The sequence below is a fragment of the Ciconia boyciana genome, chromosome 15 (genome assembly GCF_034638445.1).
Source record: "Ciconia boyciana chromosome 15, ASM3463844v1, whole genome shotgun sequence".
NCBI lineage: Eukaryota > Metazoa > Chordata > Aves > Ciconiiformes > Ciconiidae > Ciconia > Ciconia boyciana.
In genome coordinates, this window is record NC_132948.1 from 9,360,042 (window position 1) to 9,382,068 (window position 22,027).

Below are 22,027 nucleotides of genomic sequence, written 5' to 3' on the forward strand. Positions count from 1 at the left end.
CTCCTTTACTTATGGCAAGTCTGGGGTGGTTAACTTGCCTGACGATTTGACAGCGCTTCACCTATAGAACAAATGTTACTGTATTAGCAATCATTGACAAAAACCGTGCTTGTTTTGATGGGAAACAGGAGTAGGTCCTTGAAAAGCACCTACTGTCTCAGGAAAAACTTCCCTGCAACTTTGCTGGCATCCTTATGAATCCTGAGATTTTCCCAGCTAGAGCACCCGCCCAAAGAGAGCTGGCCTGGGGCTGCTCCGACCCTTGAAGAGCCAAATATGAAGTAAATAAGTTCAAACTCTCTGCCCTTTATTGCTTCCTTATGATATTTAATGAGCCCTCCCTATGCTAATATATCATTTCTGCTCTACTCCCCACACCACACAGTCACTAGTAATACTCGGGTCTGCTTTCCCTCTGTTTTGCTGGAGGATTCTCTGAAGGACTGAAAGTTGAATAGTGGTATCACAATAGGCTGAAGCCGGAGGTTCAGCTTTCCAGCCCTTAGACAGACTCAATGCCCCTCTCTAACTCAGTTGGAAAGCTGCAGATCAAATTTCAGCCTATGTTAAGTCACTGTTCAGCTCTGCTCCTTCAGCAAAAGAGAGGGAAGCCAGGAGAGCCTTTTTCTAAAGCAAAAACTGGAAGAGAGAAGGGCGGGGGAAGGAAGCAAAAACACATGGAGATCGGTTTTTGTGCATCAGAAGGAGCAATGAAAGGCGCAGGCAACTTTTCAAACATGCCAGAATAGCTTAGTGTGATTTGTAACCAAGAGGAGGGTTGAATAAACAGCTCCAACAACAAACATCAAACTTTTTTGGGGGAGGAGACAATTAAGGCAGCAATGACCTGCATGGAGACCCTGCTACCACCCTTCTGACTTCTGCAGAGGATCGAGACATTTATATAATTTTGTATCACAGAACCATCAACGTGAACTTCTGACACGAGCATCTCATTAAGGGGAGACAAAGACTTAACATGGGCTTCAAAGTCCACACACTGCTACACCATATCACAGCCTACAAATGTAACATCCCAGCCAGTCCCCCAATGCTGATCTCAGCTACAGAAAGTGCCTGACCCCACATACCACGCTGGCATTCATCCATCTTTCTAAACATGCTCAGAACTGGCTGCAACCCACTTGCACGAGAGTAAGGACAGCAGATACAAGCCCAGAATGGCAAGGAGATGAGGGATGCCTTCCTCATTTTTTCAGACAAACTAAGAGCATTCCCTCTTAAGCCTGCCAGACCAAGCTCAAGGAATCAAAACTCCATTCCTAATTAATACATCAACAAGTCCCACTGGCCAGGGACTTGCCTCCCAAGAGGGGAGTCTGGGCCAGCCTAGATGATGAATGAGACCTCAAGCAGCTGAATTGTTTCAAAGGCTAAACTGGCAACTGCAAGGACAAGCAGGTTTGGAAAGGCATGTAGAAAAAACAAAATATCCACTACAGTGACAATGTTTTTTTCTATTTAGCACTGAGACCTGCACTATGTTATTGCTGCAGCGCTTTTCCTCCAGTTAAGCGCTCTGCAAAGCCTGTACCTCCAGGAGCAGCTCCCCCTCTCCTGAAATGCAGCCACTTCTCGGGTGAAAACCTCACAACTGCAGACCACTGGAGGGAAATCCATTCTGCCAGCTTAACCCCAGCAAACTGTCATGAGTAAATTAATCTACCACACTCGGGACATTTACACAAGACTAGCCCTCTTGGATGGCTGAGGTCCCCTTACTGCAGAGTTCTTGCACACCAGGGACAGCAGTTTCATTTGCTTGCATGACTATTATAAACACTGAGGAGAAAGGGTCTGGCATTCGCAAAGATCTGTATTTTGACTGTTCCTTGACACAGCAGAATAGGACCGACACGTCCACTGCAGCGATACTCACATTTGTTGCAACAGACCTCCCAAACAGATAGGCCATGCAACGTAAGTTCTCTGTCTGCTGGCACCATTCCACACTGTTAAGCTCTCGCTGTCCCTTCAGCCACAAATGCCCCAGTAGAAGCAGCAAGCTCCGCTCTATTATTGGAAGACTCAGTGGAGCACATCCCTCACAAGCCAACTACCTCCCCCTTTCAACTGAGCAAAGCAAGTATTAAAACCCAGCAACTGTCTCCCATTCAAACCAGATGGCATAAATAGCTGGAGAGCTATCAAACAAAGTATACATTCAATACTTCGGCATAACATGAAAGCCCCGTTAAGCAAGTGTGTGCATACATACACACCCACGCTCAGGGACCAAAGCAATGGCAGAAAGTGCTCGATTAACTCCTCTAGTGGCTTAAGTGTCTGTTGACACTCAGGACATTGACACAGCATGAGCACTGGCCAAACTTCCCTTCCATGGCTTGTGCAGTCCTTGAGCTCTCCTGAAGCTATAAATTGCAGCAGGTTGCTATTATAAACAAGGAAAGCTGGAGACTGGCAAGTTGATTAAGACCATCACTTTGTGTCACGTCTAACTCATTTCCAGCTGCTTTGAGTAAAAGAAAAAGCCACCAGAAACCCTACGCTCCAGCGACACTAAAAGAAAAGAGCGACTCCCTGCCCTGTCCAGCTCTGGGGCTACGCATGGAGCTTCATGACCCACTTCAAGCTCACTTACCTCATCCATTTTTTCTGACGTTGGAGTCTGGTCACCAGGCACCATTTCTTTAGCCTCCGAGGTCTCAATTTTGGAGGTTCTGCTCAGCTGATCAATGGGAGTCATGCTGGCCTCCGATGTCCCCCGGGAATTCTGATTCAGAGAAGCCGTCCCAGGGATGGGCTCATCGTCATCAGAGTCAGGTAACGGCGTTGGGCTAATGTCCTCCAAGCCTGTGCTGGAAGGGCGCGAGGAAGGCGTCTGACCTCTGTAACCGGGCTGAGAGTTTGAACCGTACATTGGGATGGGAGAGAGCTGGGAAGAAGAAGAGGAGATGGGGCTACCTTCCATTCGGACCTCATTATCCGAGTCATGCTCATTAAGAAAGGGTAACTTTGTTCTCTGCTCTTTTAAGAGCATCTCAATCCTTGAGTCTAAACTGTTATGCTGCATTTCCGACTCCATGGTGGGGGTGCCAGGGGTCTCGCTTCTCTCTGGAGTCTGAGAGAAGGATGCTGTGCTCGGTTCGGGAACAGAGTTCGAATCGGGCAAGGGCGGAGGCTCCTCCTGTTTCTCCTTCACTGGGACAAAATCAATGTTAGTGGAAGCGCTGCTTTCCACAACCATCTCAGCGGGAGGTGGTGCAGGTCTTCGGTACTCTGTTTCCCTGGAAGTTTGGGGAAACTGCTGCTCATCGGATTGGGGAAATACAGCTGGTGCTTGGTAGGGAGAGAAGGCAGATTTGTAGCTCGAAGAACTAGAGTGGCTCAGGGGAGGAGTGTGAGAGAACTGAACTGGCTCCTGTTGATGGGATTTGTACGTACTAAACTGATGCTCCGTCCCTCGGTAAACACCTGCTGAGTTATGAACATAGTGATGTCCCGGTCGACGGTTGTACGCATCTGTAAATTTTGTTTCATGTCTCCTGGGTTTGTACCCACTGTCCTGCCCAAAATGGTACACAGGCGTTGTCTGACGACTAGAATAGGTGGAATCCTGGGAAAACGGCGTCCCTAACCGTGGGGTGTGAGGTGTTCCTTGGGACTGTGGGGTAAATTGGCTGTACGAGTTTGGGGTGTCTTGCCGACAGCTGGAATAGGCTGTGTCATGGGAAAACGGTGTGCTACTGTTTGGGGTAACAGATGATCCCGCAGAAGAAAGGCTACTGTCTTTCAGGCGCTTCAGGGAATCCGTCAACTATAAAAACAGAAGAGAGAAAAGCACCTAAACACACACTTTTAAAGAGATATTTGTCTAATCTGTTTGGTTTTCAGAGGAGTTGAGAACCCAGGAGTTTGCACTGATTCCCATGGCAAAAAAAAAAAAAAGTTACAGCATCCCTGAAAACACAAACCATTATCCATTATTAACAGTTCCCTGTGATTTAAAAGAAATAGGCAAGCAAAAAGGAACTTGTCTATAAGAGGAGGAAGAAGAAAGCAGATACAACAGTATTCCTTATGAGCTACACCCAAGAGCATCAGGTGAACAGGAGACTTGCACAATACTTTTAGCTAAAAGAGTTTCAATTTCTATCAACTATGTAAGGCTTGTCTAAATTGCAAATAGGGAAGATAATTAAGAAAATTCTGAGATATGAAATTATCAATTTAACTTTTTTTGTGAACAAATCAAAACATACAAATCAGCAAACTGCCAGTCTTCAACCGAACCTATGCAGCAGGGCTTTGTATTGGTCCAACTGAGAGAGCTCACCCACCACCCTCTCTACCAAACATTCATCTGTAACAACAAGGGAGAAGGCTACAGGTATTAAAAGCACAAGAAGTTCTCAACTGCTAAAAACACATTTTAAACCCTTTCCCAAAGACAAATGCTCAGGTAGAGCACTACTGATTATGGCATTTGAAACTGAAACCCTACAAGCCTACAGAGCAGCCAAGTAATTGCTCTGCAACCCACTTCCCAGGCACATTGAGGGGGTTTCTAGGAGCAGCCTTGCTCCAACTCAGACTCTGCTGAGTCATAACACTGCCACACTAATCATCAGTGCCAGAATCAATTTTCCATAATGCAAAGCAAGAGCTCAGTGAGAATCTTCCTGGTAGCAAAAGAGGCAGGACTGAGCTCCAACTCCCCAAAAACACACCAAGATAGCTAACTGGTGAGACTACAGGCTCACTGCTACTCTCCCAAGCACAGGTAGGTCAAGAGACCTTTCAAACAACCTGTTTATAACATGCCAGCACCATCAAACCCAAGCTGAGCTCTCACCTGTCTGCTACACTCACACACATCTCACCCACTCAATAGTGTAGACTTGCTCTTGGTGTGACCCCTAGGGACCATGACCACATGGACATCAGAAAAGTTTCTTCCTTGACTGTTCTAAAACCCAGAGAAAGGGTCAGGAACCAGCCACGTGCTTCCTGCTAAAATCCGCATCTCTGCACCTTTGGTGTAGATGTGATGTGGATTGTTTTTCAGTGGGGTTTGGATATGGCCTGGAGGCAGGGATTGTGGCTCACAGAACTGTCAGGTCTTTGCTGTTCTGCATGAGGGGGAAAGCAAATGTCAGTATTTTACTAAACTACAACAGCAAACAAGCTTGTTGGCAGATTCTAGTGACAAGAACATGATGCAAACAGTTAAAGTTACCCACAAAGCAATAATTTTAGTGATAATTGGGAAAAAAAATCAATTCAGGATAATAATATAATACATGAACATGATATCTAGAGAAACAATCTTAAAGATAATTACAGCAGGGACTACTTTGGGGGATACCATCAATTAAGAGGGATACCATCAATTAAGTGTTTTGCTGTTAACCGTGAAAAAGGAGTAAGAACAAATCTGTCCATTTTTATTTGAGATGTGCTGCAAGCAGCAGAAATGAAAAGCCAGGCCCTGCTCATAGTGGATTCCCAGCAAAACCATTACTCGCCTCCCTCCTGCCTTTAAAAACACCTTGCTGGGAGGTAAGGAAGAATCAGCCTCTTTATGATTTTGTTAAGAGGATACTGGGGTTTTGCTTTGTTGCTGTTTGGGGTGGTTGGTAGGAGAAGAGGAGAACTTTATTTTTTCAGATCAATGGGATTTTCATGTTCAATGTACAGCTCTTACCTGTCCTGAAAGCATCTGATCACAGAATTAATGAAATTATGGCATTTTAAGAAGTCATAAGAGTGCAGAGAAGTAGAGAGAAGGAAAAAAAAAAAATCTCTGCCAAATCTCTTTCAAATTTGGTGCCTTAAAGTGGGTTCCTAAGCCACAATGAGGAGCCAAAGTACATTTAGACAAGCCAAGGGGGCTAATGACTTCACACAAACAGGCTTCACTTCCCACTCGTCCCCTCATCCCAGTGGGGCTTGCAGGGGAGCAGGTAACTGTACAAAGCCATTTAGAGAATCGTACCCTAAATATCGAGGGACTCTTGGAAGCCCTCAGGAATTCTGTCCACTGCTTTTATTAACAACTGATTCCGGTGACTAATTAAGATTCTGGAAAATTGATGCCACTATTCAAGATTTGACACCTTCCCTCTTTTAGCCTTTAAGCAAGCCTGTAGAACATACGTGCTAAGGATTACATACTGCAGACGCTAGGCCAAATGTACCATTGTAAATCATTCCCCCTGACTTCAAGGGAATAATCTCATCTCAGGGACAGATCTGATCCAGTCCTCTTAACTGCAGGAATTTCTAATGTTAATAGGGCACATACTGTCGGTTCTGTAGGTATTTTTCATTCCGAAAGACAAAAAGCACTTACCACGCTATGCAGACACCAGCATACAGATTAGCCACATGCACTGCATTTGCAGAGAGTTACATTTGCTGTGGCAATTATGAGCAAGTTATATTTAAATGTGAATTAGTAACATCCATTGAAACTATGGCAAGACAAAAAAAAGAAGCTAAATTAAAAGTGTTAAAACAGTAACGTTAATGATGCATTTGTTCAGAATTTTCTAGAAAGTTATTCTTAAAAAAAGGCCACGCAAACCTACCTGGAGAGTTTCATTCACAGTTGGCGATACATCCTGTTCGGTGCCTACGGGAAGGGTCTGAGGAGTGTAAAGACCATTAACAAGCAGTTCATAGAATCGCATGCGGGTTTCACCTGCACAGACCACAATGGAAGAGTTGATTAAACAGAAATAACATAGCCAATGTAAAAATGCATATTCTTGACACCTGCACAACCCTGCTACCGCTCCCAGCCTGCTGCATCCATGCGACGGAGGAGCAGGTATCACCTCTGAGGCTCATAGGGATAGTTTTTAAATAATCAGCTGGTCAAGTGAAGTCAGACACTCCCTTCTCCAGCCAAGACAAGGAGGTTTCTAAATCCTTCTTCCTCTTCTCAGCCTGCCTGGCAGCTCTGCTCTTTACCATGCTTTCTCGAGAGCAGCAGCTTCCCTCCTCTCCAAAGTGCCAAGGAAATAGCTTGCAGATTTGAGAAGTGAAACTCTCACCCAAGGGACAAGCCTCTGCCAACACCCAGAGCCACTTCAGAAAGCTCTCCCAACACACCTTGCTAGTAGAAGCTGGCTGTTATTAATGCAAACACGATGCATGGGAATGCTGAGGACAAAACCGTTAACACTGCTTTTCCAAAAAGACACTGACTAATCCTTTTCTTTTTTTTTGCCCTCCTAGTTAAAGGTGTGCTCAGTGGCATCCTTCGAAGAATAAAAGCCAGAGAAGCAAACTGTCCCATATATTGTTACTGAGCCTTAGCTTTTTCATTCCTAAATTCTACAAAGACACAGTTTCTTAATATTGGATTTTTCATTACTACAAAAACCCAATGCTACTTATTTTGCAGTCTGTAAGAAATCTGTCATCACCTTCAAAGGCAACAGAATCAGACCCCGAAACTGTCTGAATTTTGCTCTGAAAGATAAAGAATACATAGAAAAAGGGACAGACCCAGCACCTGAGCCCAGAAAATTAATTCAGGCAAGATCTCCCCTGAAACAGTACTACTTTCACGAGGAAGTCCTGCAGGATCAAACCCCAAACTCCCTATGAATCACTCCGTGCAATTTGAAAGCAAAGCACCCCTTAGTATGATTCTGCGTACTGCAAAAGACTCATTTATCTTGAATAAATGCCGCAGATGAGGTTATTTGGTTATCAAATCTCATTTCACAAAGTCTCGAGCCACATCCTCAACTATGTAAACTGTTTTAGTTCAACTAAAGTCATGACAAAATAGATCTCTTCAAGACAAGAGCTTGAAGAGATGCTTGAAATATTAACACACACTGCCCCCCCCCCCATAAGACTACAACACCATGGGTATGGAAGTGTTAGGCTTACTTTAAAACTTGTTTTTAAATAAATAAAAAGTAACTGTTAGAAAGTTTCATAATTCTTCCTAGGTCCCCAATACAATGCAGTAAAAGTTACAATTCCATTTTCATAGAAGGTTTATGAATGTGAAACACTTCCTATCTGTTTCTCTAAGGACAAGTTAATAATTAAGTGTGTCCATTCTGTAGATGGATAAACTGAGGCAGAGAAGTTGCTTGAAACTAGCCTGTCTTGGATGAGGAGAGAGACTGGACTTATTAGTTCCAGATTCCCAGGCCTGTGCTCTAGCCAGACACATAAAACGACACTTTTGCTCCGAGTATTTTGCTAGACTACGAAAATCAAGTTAACCAACCTTTCATTCTCTTGAAAAGCTGAATACTAGAAACAAATGTAGAAAACTATACATATATATTTTTAAGAATGTTCTAACCTGCAAATGCTATTTTAGGAATAACATTTTTACTTGATTCTGACAGATTATAGCACACTGACAGTCTTACTCTTTTAGAATGAAAGAGATGCAGTTGTGGGAAAAAAAACAACACACATTAGAAGCATATAGCTGGCAAACAAAACAAAAATGCAATTTGAAACTAAGACTTCAATGTTTTCTCCCAAGAAACAGAAGCATAAAATCCCCTCATTTCCCTGATGCACAGCTAAGTTTCTTGAACAGCTGTCTGTTCAAGACTTGCAGAGTAGTTTATAAACGGAGGAAAACAGGGAGGAATGTCGTACAATCAGCTTGTTTAAAATGCTTCTCATTAAGACGTCCACCACTTACAAGCCTGCTTTAGCTTACATTATTAAATCTACAAATGGTTAATTTGTTCTTAAGTGTAATTTTTACCTTGAAATTTCAAAGTAAGCAGGGGAAGGAGCCTGTCTGTAAAAATTAATTATACTAGAATTTCAAAGCATACATATGTAAGGTCAAGCTTAGCTCACAATAGAAAATATACTACTACTGTGATTTGTCTTCTAACGGTGATCAGTAATGTCAATAAACGTCCTACTATACCCTCTTACCACATGTGGCACACCAACTGCTGTATAGGTTGTGCACTAAATTGTTAAAACCTTTTAATATAGAACAAAAATATCAGCATTTTTAAGAAAATTGTGTTAACAATATCCTCTTCCCAAGAAAGAGTACAATAAGTCAGTTTTAAACTAGAAATGCCACATTTGGAATGAAGAAGTACAAACAGCAACTGATCTACACCTCCTCAGCTTTAGACATTTTCTAAAATTCAGGCACATTTTAGCAAAGTCCTTCACTAACACGCTTGGAGGAAAGAGAAAAGACAAAGTGGCGAAATGCAATGCTTTCATACATCCAGAAACTTTATTGGGCTCCCCAGGGCTGGGCTCTGGGGCTGAGAGTTGCTTACCTCCAGGACTCAGAGCTCCTGTCGCTTTAAGAGACAGTCTCACACTTACACACTCGCACACACAGACAAGTGCTGCGTGTGCACTCCTTTGCTGCCAGCCTCGAGTTTGCTGCTAAGTATCAATGAAATGCCAGGCATGCAGAGGACAGCACCCAGCCCCGCTGCCGCCACCAGAATCCAGAGATTTGGGTCCCAGGAACCCCAAGGTTTGCCCCAAAATCCTAAGTTTGCAAAAGCCAGGTGCCACAGGGTCCGGCAGCCCCGGGAGGTGGCCGAGCAGGGCCAGCCTGGGACACGGAGATGAGGGGCACGGGAGGCCTCCGAGGGCAAAGAGCAGGGGATGGGGCAGGGTACAGGCAGGGGACGGGCAGGATGGCAGCATTTTGCAAATTACAGGGCTGTCTCCTAGCAACAGACAACACATTTGGCTCCACGTGACTTGCAAAGGCCCCAGAAACCAGACCCGCTCGCAGGGGGACAGGAGCACTCCCTTGGTATTTTTAATCGCCGGGCCCTTGCAGTCTGCAATAGCCTCTCGTTTTAGGAGAGGGACAGGCAGGGGCACTGCAAACCACAAGCACATGAGGCCGATATGTGCCCCCTCACCTTTCGTATCCAGCTCCACGTGGATGATGTTGCCCATAACAGAGGTGTTGTGAAGGTGCTGGACGGCCTCCCGGGCCCCCTTGACAGTGGCAAAGATCACTTTGGCGATGCCCAGGTGCTTCTTGTTCTTGGGGTTGTAAAGAATCTCCACCTCTTCCACTTCGCCGTATTTCTTGCACATGTCGGTCAAAAAGTTTTCGCGGATGTTGTCGTTCAGCTTGGCAAAGGTAACCTGCTTGGGAGGCACTGGCCCCACGTAAAATTCATCAATCTGGAAACGGGCACAAGGTGGGGGGCGATAAAAATAATCGTCATCGTTAATGAGTGTGGGGGAGGGCATAAGGATGGCACGGGAGGGAGAGGGTTAAAGCATCCCGCAAACTTTGGTGAAAGAAAACTGCCTCCAAGGCTCTGGGGTGAACCCCGGAGCTGAGCAGAGCCTCTGCAGCCATTCATTGAAACCGGCTCCTTTCTGGGCTACAAATATGTATTTTGAGCAGTACTGTCAGCAGGGAGCCCCCCTCTGCTGCCTCCCAGCCGAGAAGCCCCCAAGACACAGCTCCAAAACCTTCAAGTGATCTCGTTAGACAGATGCATTGATTTCTCGTTATCTTTATAGAAAAGGATTATTGTTAAACAGTTTGCCAAATAATAATGTTAATAGGAATATGACTGTCACTTAAACGGTCCATTAAACTATTTGGAACCGAAGCTTCACTCCCGGATAAATAAGAATACAGAGCTAAACCCAAAAGTCAGGGGCGGTACCTTGAATTTGGGGACAGACAGCTCCAACTCCTTAGTTTTGGTCCATATTCGCCCTATTCTGGGATCCCTGACACAATCCACAGGAGCGATTCCCGAGTTCTGGGAGGAGGAGGAGAAGAAGAAAAAGCACAAAACCAGCAATAACAGGGCTTGAAATTTAAGACACAAATAAAAGAAAAAATAAACCCCAAGGAAGCACAGGCTGTCTCAAGGGAAGGGGAAGCGCACACACACACATACACACACGTGTCAAATTGCAATACTGCTGGGAAATGCACACAGATTGGAAACACAGAAATAAAGCCGCAGGTTTGGGCTCCCTGGGCTCCTGACAGTTGAATACACAGTGTCAGGTGGCGGTAACTTTGGTGGCTGTGTGTGTCCCCCCAGACACCCCTCCCACACCCATGTGCTACGGCGGGGATTAGCACGACCCGGAGGGACCCCCAGCCCCCAAAACGCCGGTAAGACGGAGGCGGGGGGGGGGGGCACAACACAATGGGGGAAACCCACGACCCCCCTACTCACAGGCATGCTGAAATGTTGCCCATCGTAACGGTAGAGTTTGTGCTGTCCTTTTTTCAGAGCCGGGTCAATAATCAACTTGTAACTTCTCCAATGGTGATTTCTTTTCTCGACAGAAGTGCTGGCTTGCGTGCTGTTCTCCATTCCGTTGATCCAACCTGGCGGGGGGGGGGAGGTGAGAGGAAGGGGAAAGGGGAAAAGAGAAAAAAAAACACACACGGAAAACCATAAAGTTAAAAAAAATATTCAACAAAGACCCCTTCTTTTTTTTTTTTTTTTTTTTTTTTTTAAACGAGCCGCCCGCTCTACACACCCAGGCAGGGAGGAAATCCACCGCGAAGCGAGCCCTAAAATGGGGGAATTGCCAGCCGGGTCCCCCCTCCACCCCAGCCAGACAAGAGGCAGAGAGGGAGGAGGAGGAGAGGAGGAGGAAAAAAAAAAAAAAAAAAAAAAAAAGACCCAATCTCACTTGAACTCTGCTTTTTGCCATGATCTTCAGGGTGCTTGGCTTTTTCCCCCGCCTTGATCTCTCGGAAAGACATCGCGCTCGGCGGCCGATCGTCTCCGGGCGGCGAAAGGCGAGCTCCCGTCTCACATGGGGCCGGTTACCGGCGCGGGCTGGCCGCCAGGCTCCTGCCTCCCGTTTTCGCGAGCCACCACATATTGTGTGTGCTCGCTGCTGGCGGCGGCGGCCTCCCACAATACACCGCTGCGAGCGCCGCGAACGCCTAACCGCCCTCCGCCGCCTGCACATTCACGGCGGCCGCGCCGCGCAGCCCCCGGCCCGCGGCCGCCCGCCGCCGCCCCGCCGCCGCCGAGCGCCGCCGCATGGGCCGCCGCCGGGGTGGGTTTATTTTTTTTTCCTCCCCACCCCGGGGTTAACGGCATGCGGGGGGATGAGTGGAATCTGCCCGCTGCATTTACCTTAGCGCAAACTGTTTCTAAACAAGATGGACCTATAGGTGGGACAAGTTTTTTTTTAGGGGAAGACTTCGGCGAGCCCGGACCGGGCGGCCGCGGAGGGCGGGCGGAGCGCGGAGTCCGCCGCCCTGCTGCTGCCCCGGCGGGGGGGGGGGGGGTGGTGGTGGGTGGTGGCGGCGGCGGCGGGGCGCGCCGCCGTTCGGCGACACACGGCCGGGGATGGGGGAGAGCAGAGAGGGGGGAGCAGTTTTGCTTATTAAAGGTCCGGGGCCGGCGGCAGCCAATCAGCGGGGAGCTTCCATTTTGTTTTAGGTATTAAAGGCCGGGCGGCGCGGTCCCCCCGCCGCTCGCCGGGGCGCGGAGCCGGGCGGAGCGCGGCGGGCGCATGGCGTGGCTGCGTTCGGTCCGCGGGGCCGCGGCAGCTCGGCCGCGGTCGGGCAATTGGCTGGTTAAAGGCAGCGGGGCGGCCGCAGCCAATGGGCGAGCAGCTTCCATGGGGCTTGAGTTATTAGACGGCGGTGTAAAAACATCCTTCAGCAGACAGCTAAGGAGAGGCCAACAGATCAGGCAGCCATTTTTCTGCAATGGAGCGAAATGGCCAACTGGGCTTTTCCTTTGTTCCAAAAGGGGGATCCGCCATGTGAATCCACACCGTCCACTTGCGGGGAGCGCTCGGGGTGGTGTTAATGTCTGGCACCATGCTAGAGGACTCACTGAAGAAGGAAGATTAAAAAAAACCAAAAAACAAAAAAACAAACAAAAAGCGGATTTTTTTTTTTCCCTCATGATTCGGGATCCATCTTTGTCTTGTGTAACTAGGTCATGGCACGCCCTATGTCAGCAGTTAACAATTTCGAATGCCAAAAAAAAAAGTAAATACATTATTTTTAATTTTTTTTGTTGTTTTGGGGGATTTTAAGCTTTATAGAGCTCTCTGATAACTGAACAATAAATTTTAGAGAGTATTTCCTGTATTAAACACTTGATTCCTGGCCATTTTTATTAACTCCTTTGGTGCTTGTAAGGTAACGTTTTAAATATAGGTATAAGAATAGTGAATTCTGGCAAAAAAAGGGCAATTTTACTATGATAAGCTTTTTTTCTTTCTTTCCTCTTACGTTGTAAGTACCCAATCCATTCTGTCCTTGCTAAGTGTAGTTTTCATGTAAATGTTACTGAAGTGGTCCTTATTGCTAAGCCTTCATTTGCATGTCTTATGTTTTTTGTCTGTTTATCTAAACCAATTTATGCTTTTTGAAATATTTTACTTACAAAGCAAAATATCTGGCTAAGAGATGCTTAAAAGTTGTTTACAACCAGTAAATGTTAACCAGGTGTTTTCACACTTAACATGTGCAACCTAAAACTATTTAGGAGAACATTTTTAGTGTCTGCGTGCTCCGTGGAAAAACACTGTCCTTTTTATGTACAGAGTAAATCTGCCACAGGAAGGTAGATTTAAGCCTCGAGTAGGAGTCCTCGCTGCGTACGGTAGTCAACATAGCTGGACAACTTTTTCTATAGCTTTTTTTTTCTTTTTTTTTTTTATGCTAGACCACTACCATACAAAGATCCCTAACTGTCTTAACAAGATCCGCTTTGACTTGCAAACTTACGAGAGAAGTGGTGATCCAGATCATATATAATTATAGCCGTTATTTTAAAAAAGCGTAACAACTTCACCTTCAGAGCTGCATTCAACTATGGTGCGCGGGTAAGTAAACCCTTTTGCCCTTGCAGAGAAACATATAGACCAGGCCTGTGCGGCTAATGTTTTTGTCCTGGGTGGAAAGATCCTAATGGTCGTCTTTAGGAGCGGTGGCGATCTCCTCCTCAGATACATCTAACAGCGTCTCTGAAATGTCTATTTTCAGGGAGGGATTTCTCTTTCTGCACAAAGCGCTTGGTCGTCCGCAGCCCTGCTTTTTTTTTTTTTTTTTTTTTTGCGGAGAGACGCCGTGAATCCATTGCAGGCATTACGTGGCTGTTAAATTGAACGCACAAAAAAAAATCTGCCTGCAAACAGTCAGATGTTACTGAGGTTGATTTGAAAAAAAGGCGAAAAGGCGGTGGTGGTGGTGGTAGGGATCCCTTACATGTTTTATCCGTCTAATTACAGAAGCTCGACAAAAAGAAGGCAACAAAATGGGGGGGGGGATGTTTTTCAAGACGGTGAGTCTTAATGGTGGATGTCTCAACTAAAAAGCACTGTAAAATCCTTCATACCGAGAGGCAATGACTTGGAGAAAGGGGGGAAAAAAGGTCTGGAAGTAAATCCAAAATGAGGGAGTTTCCTTCCAAGTGAGGGACCCTTTGCAGCCTGAGTTTTACAGTTGGAGAGCCGTGACGCAGTTGATATTCACAGCAGTTGTGCTTTAGTGCAGCCACCCAGCCCATGAAATGGCCTCCCCGCCGAAGTCTGGTGGTTTTATTGTGTGAAAGCCTGCGGAAGCACCGTGTCCCGGGCGCCGGGAGGGGCGGCTGGCGGCGGGCAGGGCGCTCCTGGTCGCGCTCCATGTTGTGTGAGAGTAGCCGCCATCATGGCTTCTCTTTCGGCGCCGCGTTCTCCTCAGGGCTGGGGCGGCGGCGAGGCGGGCTCTCCCCCACTGCCTGGCGGCGCTTCGCGTCCCGATCACTGGAGGGAAATGGCCTTTTTTTTGTCTTTTTTTTTTTTTCCTCCTCTCTCTCCCCTTTCCCGCCCCCCCCCCCTTCCCCCACCGCTTTGTGAAGGGTTGTGGAAGGCAAAGCCGAGGAGGGAGCGGGGCGCCTGGCGGCTTTTTCTCCCCGTGGCTGCCGCGCACAACATGGCCGCGCCGGGGAGCGCCCTGCAGCAGCGGGAGGCAGCGCTGCGGGCGGCGGGGCTGGCGGCGCTCCAGCCCGGCCGGCGGGGGGGGAGCCGGCCGGGCGGGGAGGACAAAGGCAGCTCGCATAATGCAGGCGAAGCCCTGGGTGCCTATAAATAACGCCGCCCGCCCCTCGCCTTCCTCCCTTCCCCCCGCCGCAGCCTGCCGCTCGGTTGCTTTTCTAAATACCAAAAGATGAAAGTAGCCTAATGCAGAAGAAAAAAAAAAAATTAAGAGGAACAAACAACAGGCCCCCCACCCCCCACCCCAAATACCAGGCAGTTGTGGGGGATGGGGGGCAAGCCAGGCAAATGAGCAGCCAGCGCTGGCCGCGGGAGGAGCAGGGCGGCGTCGCCAGCCTCCCCGCCTGGAGCGGGCTGCGCTGCGCCCCGCCAACGCGCCGGGGGGAGCGCGGCCGCCGCTCCCCGCCGCTCGTCACATGGCTCTTTGTTGTTTTCCTTCTCCTGCCCCTCCTGGGCTTTCCCCCCCTCCGCCATCGCCCAGCCGCTCCGCCGGGGCAGCCGCTGCCCTGCCTCCTCCCGCCTGCAGCCCGGGTGGGATGGCCCGGCCCGGCCCGGCCGGCCTGCAGCGCCGAGCTTCCCGGGCCCGCAGCCGGGGCTGGGCTGGCGCGGGGCCGGGTGCCGTGCTGCAGTGCGAGCCGCCATGGCCGTCTGAGGTGTTATATGTGCCTTTTTTTTTTTCTTTTTTTTTTTTTTTTTTTTCCCGAGCAGATTTTCCTGCAGCTCGCTTTGGGTGGAGGCGTGGGGGTTATTTCGGAGCTTCACAAGCCTTGTGCTCTGCGGGGAGTTGTACCTTGTGCTCCACTGCAGACCCAGATTAGGTGAGCTAGGAAAGCCTGGCTTGAGCAACCACTTCAGAGGGCAGGACAGGGAGGAAAAGCAAACACTTGTAGAGAGGTGGCCTCCCTGGTAAGGCTAGAGCAGGACCGTCCTGTGGACCCTGTGGGAGGGAGAAGGTAAGTGGCTGCTTGGCAGAGGCTGCCTGCGGGAGCGGCATGTGCCGGGCAGGGTGCGCCCTGCCCGCCAGTTTCTGCGGCTCAGGACCAGCCGCTCCGTGGGTTTGTAAAGCCTGTGCTGTGGTATGTGCCGAGGCTCAGGGGTGTTTTCCTGCGAGGGAGCAGGGTGCTGCCGCGAAGAGGCACCGCAGCCTGCGCCTTTCGCAACGACGCGAGGGCTTACGCTCATCTCTTCATTTCTTGTTTCCCTCCCCCCCCCCCCCGCCTCGGTCCTCACCGGTCAGGCTCTGTCGAGAACAAGCGACAAACCGTCCGCACAAAACATAACACGTTTCCATGGAGGGGGGAAGAAAAAGATGTCTCCGCACTGCCAGGCTGGCTTTAAAAGGCTACCTCTGCGCTCTGTGCCCCCCTTTCGGGGCTGCGGCGGCCGGAGCCATGGCGGTGCGCGGCCGCCAGCCCCTCCGCTCGGTCCTTGCGAGACGCGCCTTGTCCGGCCAGACCATCTTTAACCGCCTGGCCCTTGCTCCTGCCAGCAGCGTGACTGCCTTCCTGGTTTACAATTGCTTTAAATAATAATCTGCTAATAAACTTGGAAGAAACGGTGACGTTATTCTTAGCTAAACACCATTAAAATGCTCCTCTGCTGTTTCTCACTTGAGGTGGAAAGCATTTTAGCTTCCTGGAAATGGCCGAAACAGGCGACGTGTAGATCAAAGTAGGGTGTAGGTCTGTTCTTGGTGTTGCAGGGGTTTTTTGAACTGTAATGAAAACGTTTCTGCAGCTTGCATCATAATGAGTTAAGTCAGCACGTAAAGTGATTTAAAAAAGAGCAGATTTAAACAGCATCGGCTATTAACTTTCCTGGGATTTAAAATTTACGTTTAAATAGATACTTGGATATTAGTAATAACTGCATTTAAACCTTAACGTTGGTCTGTTTAACCCTGAAGCAAACTAGCTCTGCCTAACACAGGCTTTGAAACGATCCAGCCAGACCATAATACTGTGGGAGCTTAGACAGCTTTGTCTGTACTTGCACCTCTCTGCGCATTTCTCCAGGACTATGATCTTTGTCTGCCATTAATCATTGTTCAGGACGGCTGTTCCCGATGGTAGAATCCATGAACTGCTCCAGCTGGGAGAGGTCCTAAAGCGTGTGCCTGGCACCGCGTACGTGCAAACCAGGGCCAGAAATTGCTGGGGCAGCAGGCGTTGTACAGCGAGCCCGCCGTGCGGACCCAGTGAGTTGTGTGGGTCCTCAGCACTTCTGGAAATTGTTTTTGTAAGTCTGAGCTGAAAATTTATTTCTGTTTTTAGAGTTTCTAAATGACTATAATGTTCAATGTAGTTTAAAAGTCACCAAGGCAGTTGAGACCGGTTGCACTTTCAGAGTGGGTGGTTTCATGGCTGAACCTCGTATCTGAAAAGCTAAAATGTTCTGGTACAGCGTGTTTAAATCCCAGAAAGGTCAAGCCAGACTTTCATACTTGAGTTAGATTGACCCTGGTTTACTGCGTGAGACTCTTTAGAGAAAGAAAGAGATCTTTCAGGGGAAAGGGAAAAAAAAAAAAGATTTTTTTTCTCTGAACAGCTTGTGGTGACTCTACGCACATTCTTGAAGCAAAGGGGTTTGTTCTTGCCCACAGCGTCCCTCTCCTGCGTTGTTGAGTGGAAAACTCTTATGCTAATTATTTCACTGTCTGTTATCAATAAGAAATGATTTAATTTCTTTGGCAAAGTGTTGCAACAAGAGCAAATTAGATTGAGAGGCAAAGTGAAATAAAAAATATGCAGCTGTTCTGCCAAACAATGATCGTGACTGTTTACAACATTTTGTTTTAGACTGGCTTGTACACAGAATCCTTTATATTGAAGGTTTTCATGTCACAATCCACTGCTTGTGCAAGGAAACTAGATTAATAGATTATAAAGGACAAAAGAGACCTAGGTTCATCTGGTTCGACTTCCTGCATTATGCAGGTCATAAGATTTTTGTCAATTTGTTGTTTTGCTCCTTTGAAAGAATTTTAACTACAGCGTACCTGCATCTTAGAAAAACATCATATTTTAATTTTAAAATAGGCTGTGAGAAAGAGTAAAATAAGAGTTAGTAAATTGTTTCCATCAAAATCTACCTGACAGACTAGAAATCAAAATACCTTTTTAAACTGGACTAGTTTCTGCTTTCAGTTTCTGGATGTTGCTATATCTCAGTTTGCTTGATGGAGGAATGCTCCATTACCAGATTTTCGTCCCTGCGTAGCTGTGTACAGGCTGATCAACTGAGCATTTAACACTCCCGTTGCAGACTTGCAGAGCTCCCCCTCGGGTCCATCTTTACTAATCCTGTGATTGTTCCTGTCACGGTTGCCTGTGAACACTGCCGTTTTTCACCATTTCGATCTGGGCAGAAGGGGACAGAGCAATCAGTGGTGACCATACCCGCGCCAACAGCCCTCCTGGCTGAGATGTCTCTCTTAGGCATCCAGGGATTACACCAGCCCACGTTCAGCTGGTTTCTCAGCATGGCTCCTAAAATACTCTCAGATCTGTTCCTTCTGGGGACGGTATCCCCATCCCGTTGGTTTGTGCTCTTTGTTCTGCATGTATGGCTTTACACTTGGCCCTCTCAAAAAGGCCAAGTCCTTAGACAGCATTGTTGCTCACAATGGACTTTTTTTTTTTAATACCCCCTCTTGCTACTGTTGAGTGTCACCTACAAACTTGATTGGTAATGATTTTATATTTTCTTCCAGATAAACAAGTGCTTCTGTCACCACTGTAGGAGTTTCCTGGTTCCGGGTGTGTGTACACCTCAGCTATGTCAATATTGTGTCAGGAGGAGGTCTGGATGTACACCATCCTCTTGCCACACCCCAGTTTCATGGGAAGAAAGCCCAGTTTAGGAGCTGGAAGTGAGCCAGGAGGCACACTGCAGCATTTCCCTGCCCTGGTGTCTATAATGTAGCCATGAAATAATGTAGGGCCCACAACAGGTAGTTGCAGTACCCATAAAAGAAAGATGACAGCTCTAGGACACAGTGGTTACAACTGCATTTTGAGACCTTCCTGTTAGATGGATTCTAATCCATTTGATTATGCCTTCTTGCTCTTATATTCTCCTACTCGTAATCATGTAAATGCTTCACAGGGGTTAAAGTATGGCACATCAGCCCTCCTGCAGAAATCTCCTAGTGCTATTACCATTTACCACCGAACCTTGCAATTTCTTAAAACAGTTTCTCTCTCAGCAGCTAAACTCCTGAAGCTTTGTCTCCCATGGATTTGTGTCCATAAATGCCCCCTGACAAATCTTCCAGCTCTTTCCCAGTCTTGCTTGTCCTATCTGACCGAGCAAGGGGTAATGTGCTGGCTGGGAGCTCCACAGGGGCCAACCAGGCAGCGGTACTGCCCCGTGGTATGGGCAAGGGCTGACTTCTGCCTGCTGTTCCCCGAGACCAAGGTGGTGCCTCTATGACGTACTCTACTCAGCTGTTCATTCAAGCCCTAATTATGTTTGGGACTTCTTCCCCACTGCCAAATTTGATTGAGATTGGAGGAAGGAGAGGAAAAATGACATAGAACAACACAGTCACATTAGACTGTTTTATTTTTAGGAAACCAGGCTAAGAATATTAAAGGAATATTGAGTAGGAATATGGACAGGGTATTTGCCTGTTCAGTTTTTTTTGCCATTAAATTTTTCATTTCTTCCTAAGAACAGCAGATGATCTGCCTAGGGAATTTCTCAGCCAAAATAAGCAACCTCCTGACAGATTTCACCTGTGTCCCAGTATGCTCTGAGGATGCATGGGATGTAAGCGTTGAACAATGACAGGGAATCGCTAGTCTGCTGTGTTGTTTGGCTGCCAGGGTGCAGAGAGATGTATGGTGATACCCAGTAGTGGAACAAACATTTATTTTGTTTTAAGATCCACACAACTTTTGATGGACATGTTGGATATTTGCCAGGGCTGGGGTTTTTGGTTTCTTTTTAAACTGTATCTGTTCATTTTATTTCTGCTAGTATTATGACAAAGCCACCTCTGTAAGATAGGTACTGAGTGCTTTCAGAGATCTAATCATTCCTGAGCTATAAAGGAATAAAGAAGCTGTTTCAACACCTGACTTGCAGAATGTTTTGTGTTGCTTCTTGCCTATTGAAATGCAGCTGCTATTGAAATGCTATGATCCCATCAGAATGTACAACTGGTTATTTTTTAGAATACTTTCAAGCTTGTAAAAATCATGAAATAAATCAAGAAGGTTGGCAATTTGAATGAACATTCTAAAGCCATCAAATTACTAAACATTTCAGTTAAGTGCTTCATGGCCTAAACAGTACAGTTAAAAAAAAAAAAAGAATGAAAAGAATGTACCATTTAAAGAATTCGGGCACTCACAGAGCTTGCATCAAAAGGAAATGAAGATACCGATAAGTAATCTAAAAGGATATTTATGCATTAAAATACTTGTGTATCTGGACACCTATCATTAAACAGTCTAGATGCGATGGTAGCTGGTGACCTGTCAGCCTTTTTAACAAACGCAGCGCATACAGGGAACATTCTGATTATAAGTGATGGAGTATAAAATGTTGCAACCAGAAAAGCGATGACAAAGATCAAATGTAATGAGTTTAGCTTACAAATTGGAGCAGTTTCTTCTAACTGGTGTGATGCAAGCAATGTATGACACAAGACCAAGACAGTTTTGCCCTTGACATTGTCGCCATTGCTCTCAACTCGGCAATTAAGGATCCCCATCTTGATTTATTTTTTGACAGGACAGTTGGGAGTGCCCCAGCTGGTCCACTAAGCCACAGTTTTCCGCCGAGTGGGCCAGAACACGCAGAATTAGCGAATGTTGTGCCATCTATTGCGTTTCTACGTTGCTGCATAACAGCAGCTCCCAGTTGCTAAGCAGCTGCAGAGCCGTCTTTGCCTTCGCTACCAATCAGCTGTACTACAGGAGCAACATGGGTTCCCCTTGATCGGTGGAGAGGAGCCGGCAGCATGAAAACAGGAGCAGTGGCCATAGCAAAATTGCTCCTTTTCTGGCTGGCTGATGGGCCCCCTGGCAGAAATGCTGGAGTGAAGCGAAGGGACACTTGATGGCCCAGAAGCAGGGGGTGGCGGGGAGGGGAGAGGGAGAGCCAGCATATGTGCACAGCGGAGGTTACAAAGACGGCAGATCTTAGCAGAGCAGGGGGCGCGCACCGAGGAGAAAGAAATGGGAGAGAGGCCAAATGCACAGTTCGGAATAAAAAAACCCCAGGAGGAGAGTGCGGCATATGGAGAGGGGAAATAAAGCAGAACTTGCACAGCCTGCGAATAATTGAATAGAAAATACAGGAAGAGAGGGAAGGAGCTTGATTCATTACTGCCTTTCACCTTGTGGAGACAGCTACACCCGGGAAGAGGAGGTGTGGAATACAACAGCATCTTTCATGTTTTGCAGTGAACTGTAGGTTTTACATTTCAATCCCTGCCATTTGTGGTTTTCTTGCTGCATAGCCCCTGCCTTTTGTTTAGACTCAATTCCTGCGGGCTCTGTTCTTATCTTTGCTGAGTTTCTAATTTATTTTCATACTTGCTTTAGCTTTTTTGTTTTTTTCAAGGTAAGTCTTAAATTAAAATACCTTTTCCAGATACTTTAATTGTTTTAACCTTCAAGAGGGCAGGCCCTTGCTAATTCCTAACTGAAGTTAGTTTCCACTAAATTCACAAAGCCATCGCTGCTTTTTCTCCCCCTTTCTCTTCTGGGAGCTGCTGATGGAGAACAGGGTTCCCTTTACTTCCCAACACCTTCCACTGCACGTTGTCTTTCCTTTTCCCTGCGCAATGCCTACCAGCAGTCCGGGAAGACTTGCTGCTAGCAGCATGCAGGAAGTGGTTCCTGTGGCAGTAAATTATCACAAATGCCTGACATGTTGCATAAGTTGGGGTAAAAAAGTGTCGCGAACATCTGTGACCAAAAGAGATTCTAGTTCCACCACCACTCAGCTGCCCACATGAAAAAATACTTTGTGGCCTCAGCACCTACCATGCAATTGGCTGTGTAATAGGAAATGCCAGTAGAGCTGGCAGGGAAGCAGGGGA

The 22,027-nt window shown here is 47.1% G+C and overlaps 1 protein-coding gene and 1 long non-coding RNA gene across 6 annotated transcripts in view; one reads left to right on the forward strand and one right to left on the reverse strand.

The window, feature by feature from the left end:
• The window catches only part of SETD1B (SET domain containing 1B, histone lysine methyltransferase), a 55,400-nt gene extending 43,520 nt beyond the window's left edge, over window positions 1-11,880 (reverse strand). Inside the window, exons 1-6 of the mRNA XM_072880110.1 lie at window positions 11,653-11,880; window positions 11,187-11,341; window positions 10,659-10,757; window positions 9,891-10,161; window positions 6,576-6,688; window positions 2,624-3,799 (exon numbers count right to left, since the gene is read on the reverse strand). Of these exons, the coding sequence (XP_072736211.1) occupies window positions 2,624-3,799; window positions 6,576-6,688; window positions 9,891-10,161; window positions 10,659-10,757; window positions 11,187-11,341; window positions 11,653-11,725 (1,887 nt within the window). The 5' untranslated portion in view covers window positions 11,726-11,880. The remainder of the gene's footprint in view (window positions 1-2,623; window positions 3,800-6,575; window positions 6,689-9,890; window positions 10,162-10,658; window positions 10,758-11,186; window positions 11,342-11,652) is intronic.
• A 34-nt stretch (window positions 11,881-11,914) lies between these two features.
• Window positions 11,915-20,068, forward strand: LOC140659894 (uncharacterized). 5 transcript variants are annotated; one of them, XR_012045264.1, is made up of 4 exons: window positions 12,427-12,976; window positions 13,659-13,818; window positions 15,679-15,788; window positions 16,208-20,068. It is a non-coding gene; the product is annotated as an uncharacterized lncRNA (long non-coding RNA). The 5 variants fall into 5 exon arrangements; XR_012045266.1 differs by lacking the exon at window positions 15,679-15,788 and having other exon boundaries at window positions 16,208-17,208; window positions 18,235-20,067; XR_012045265.1 differs by lacking the exons at window positions 12,427-12,976; window positions 15,679-15,788 and adding an exon at window positions 11,915-12,027.
• The last annotated feature ends 1,959 nt before the right edge of the window (window positions 20,069-22,027 follow it).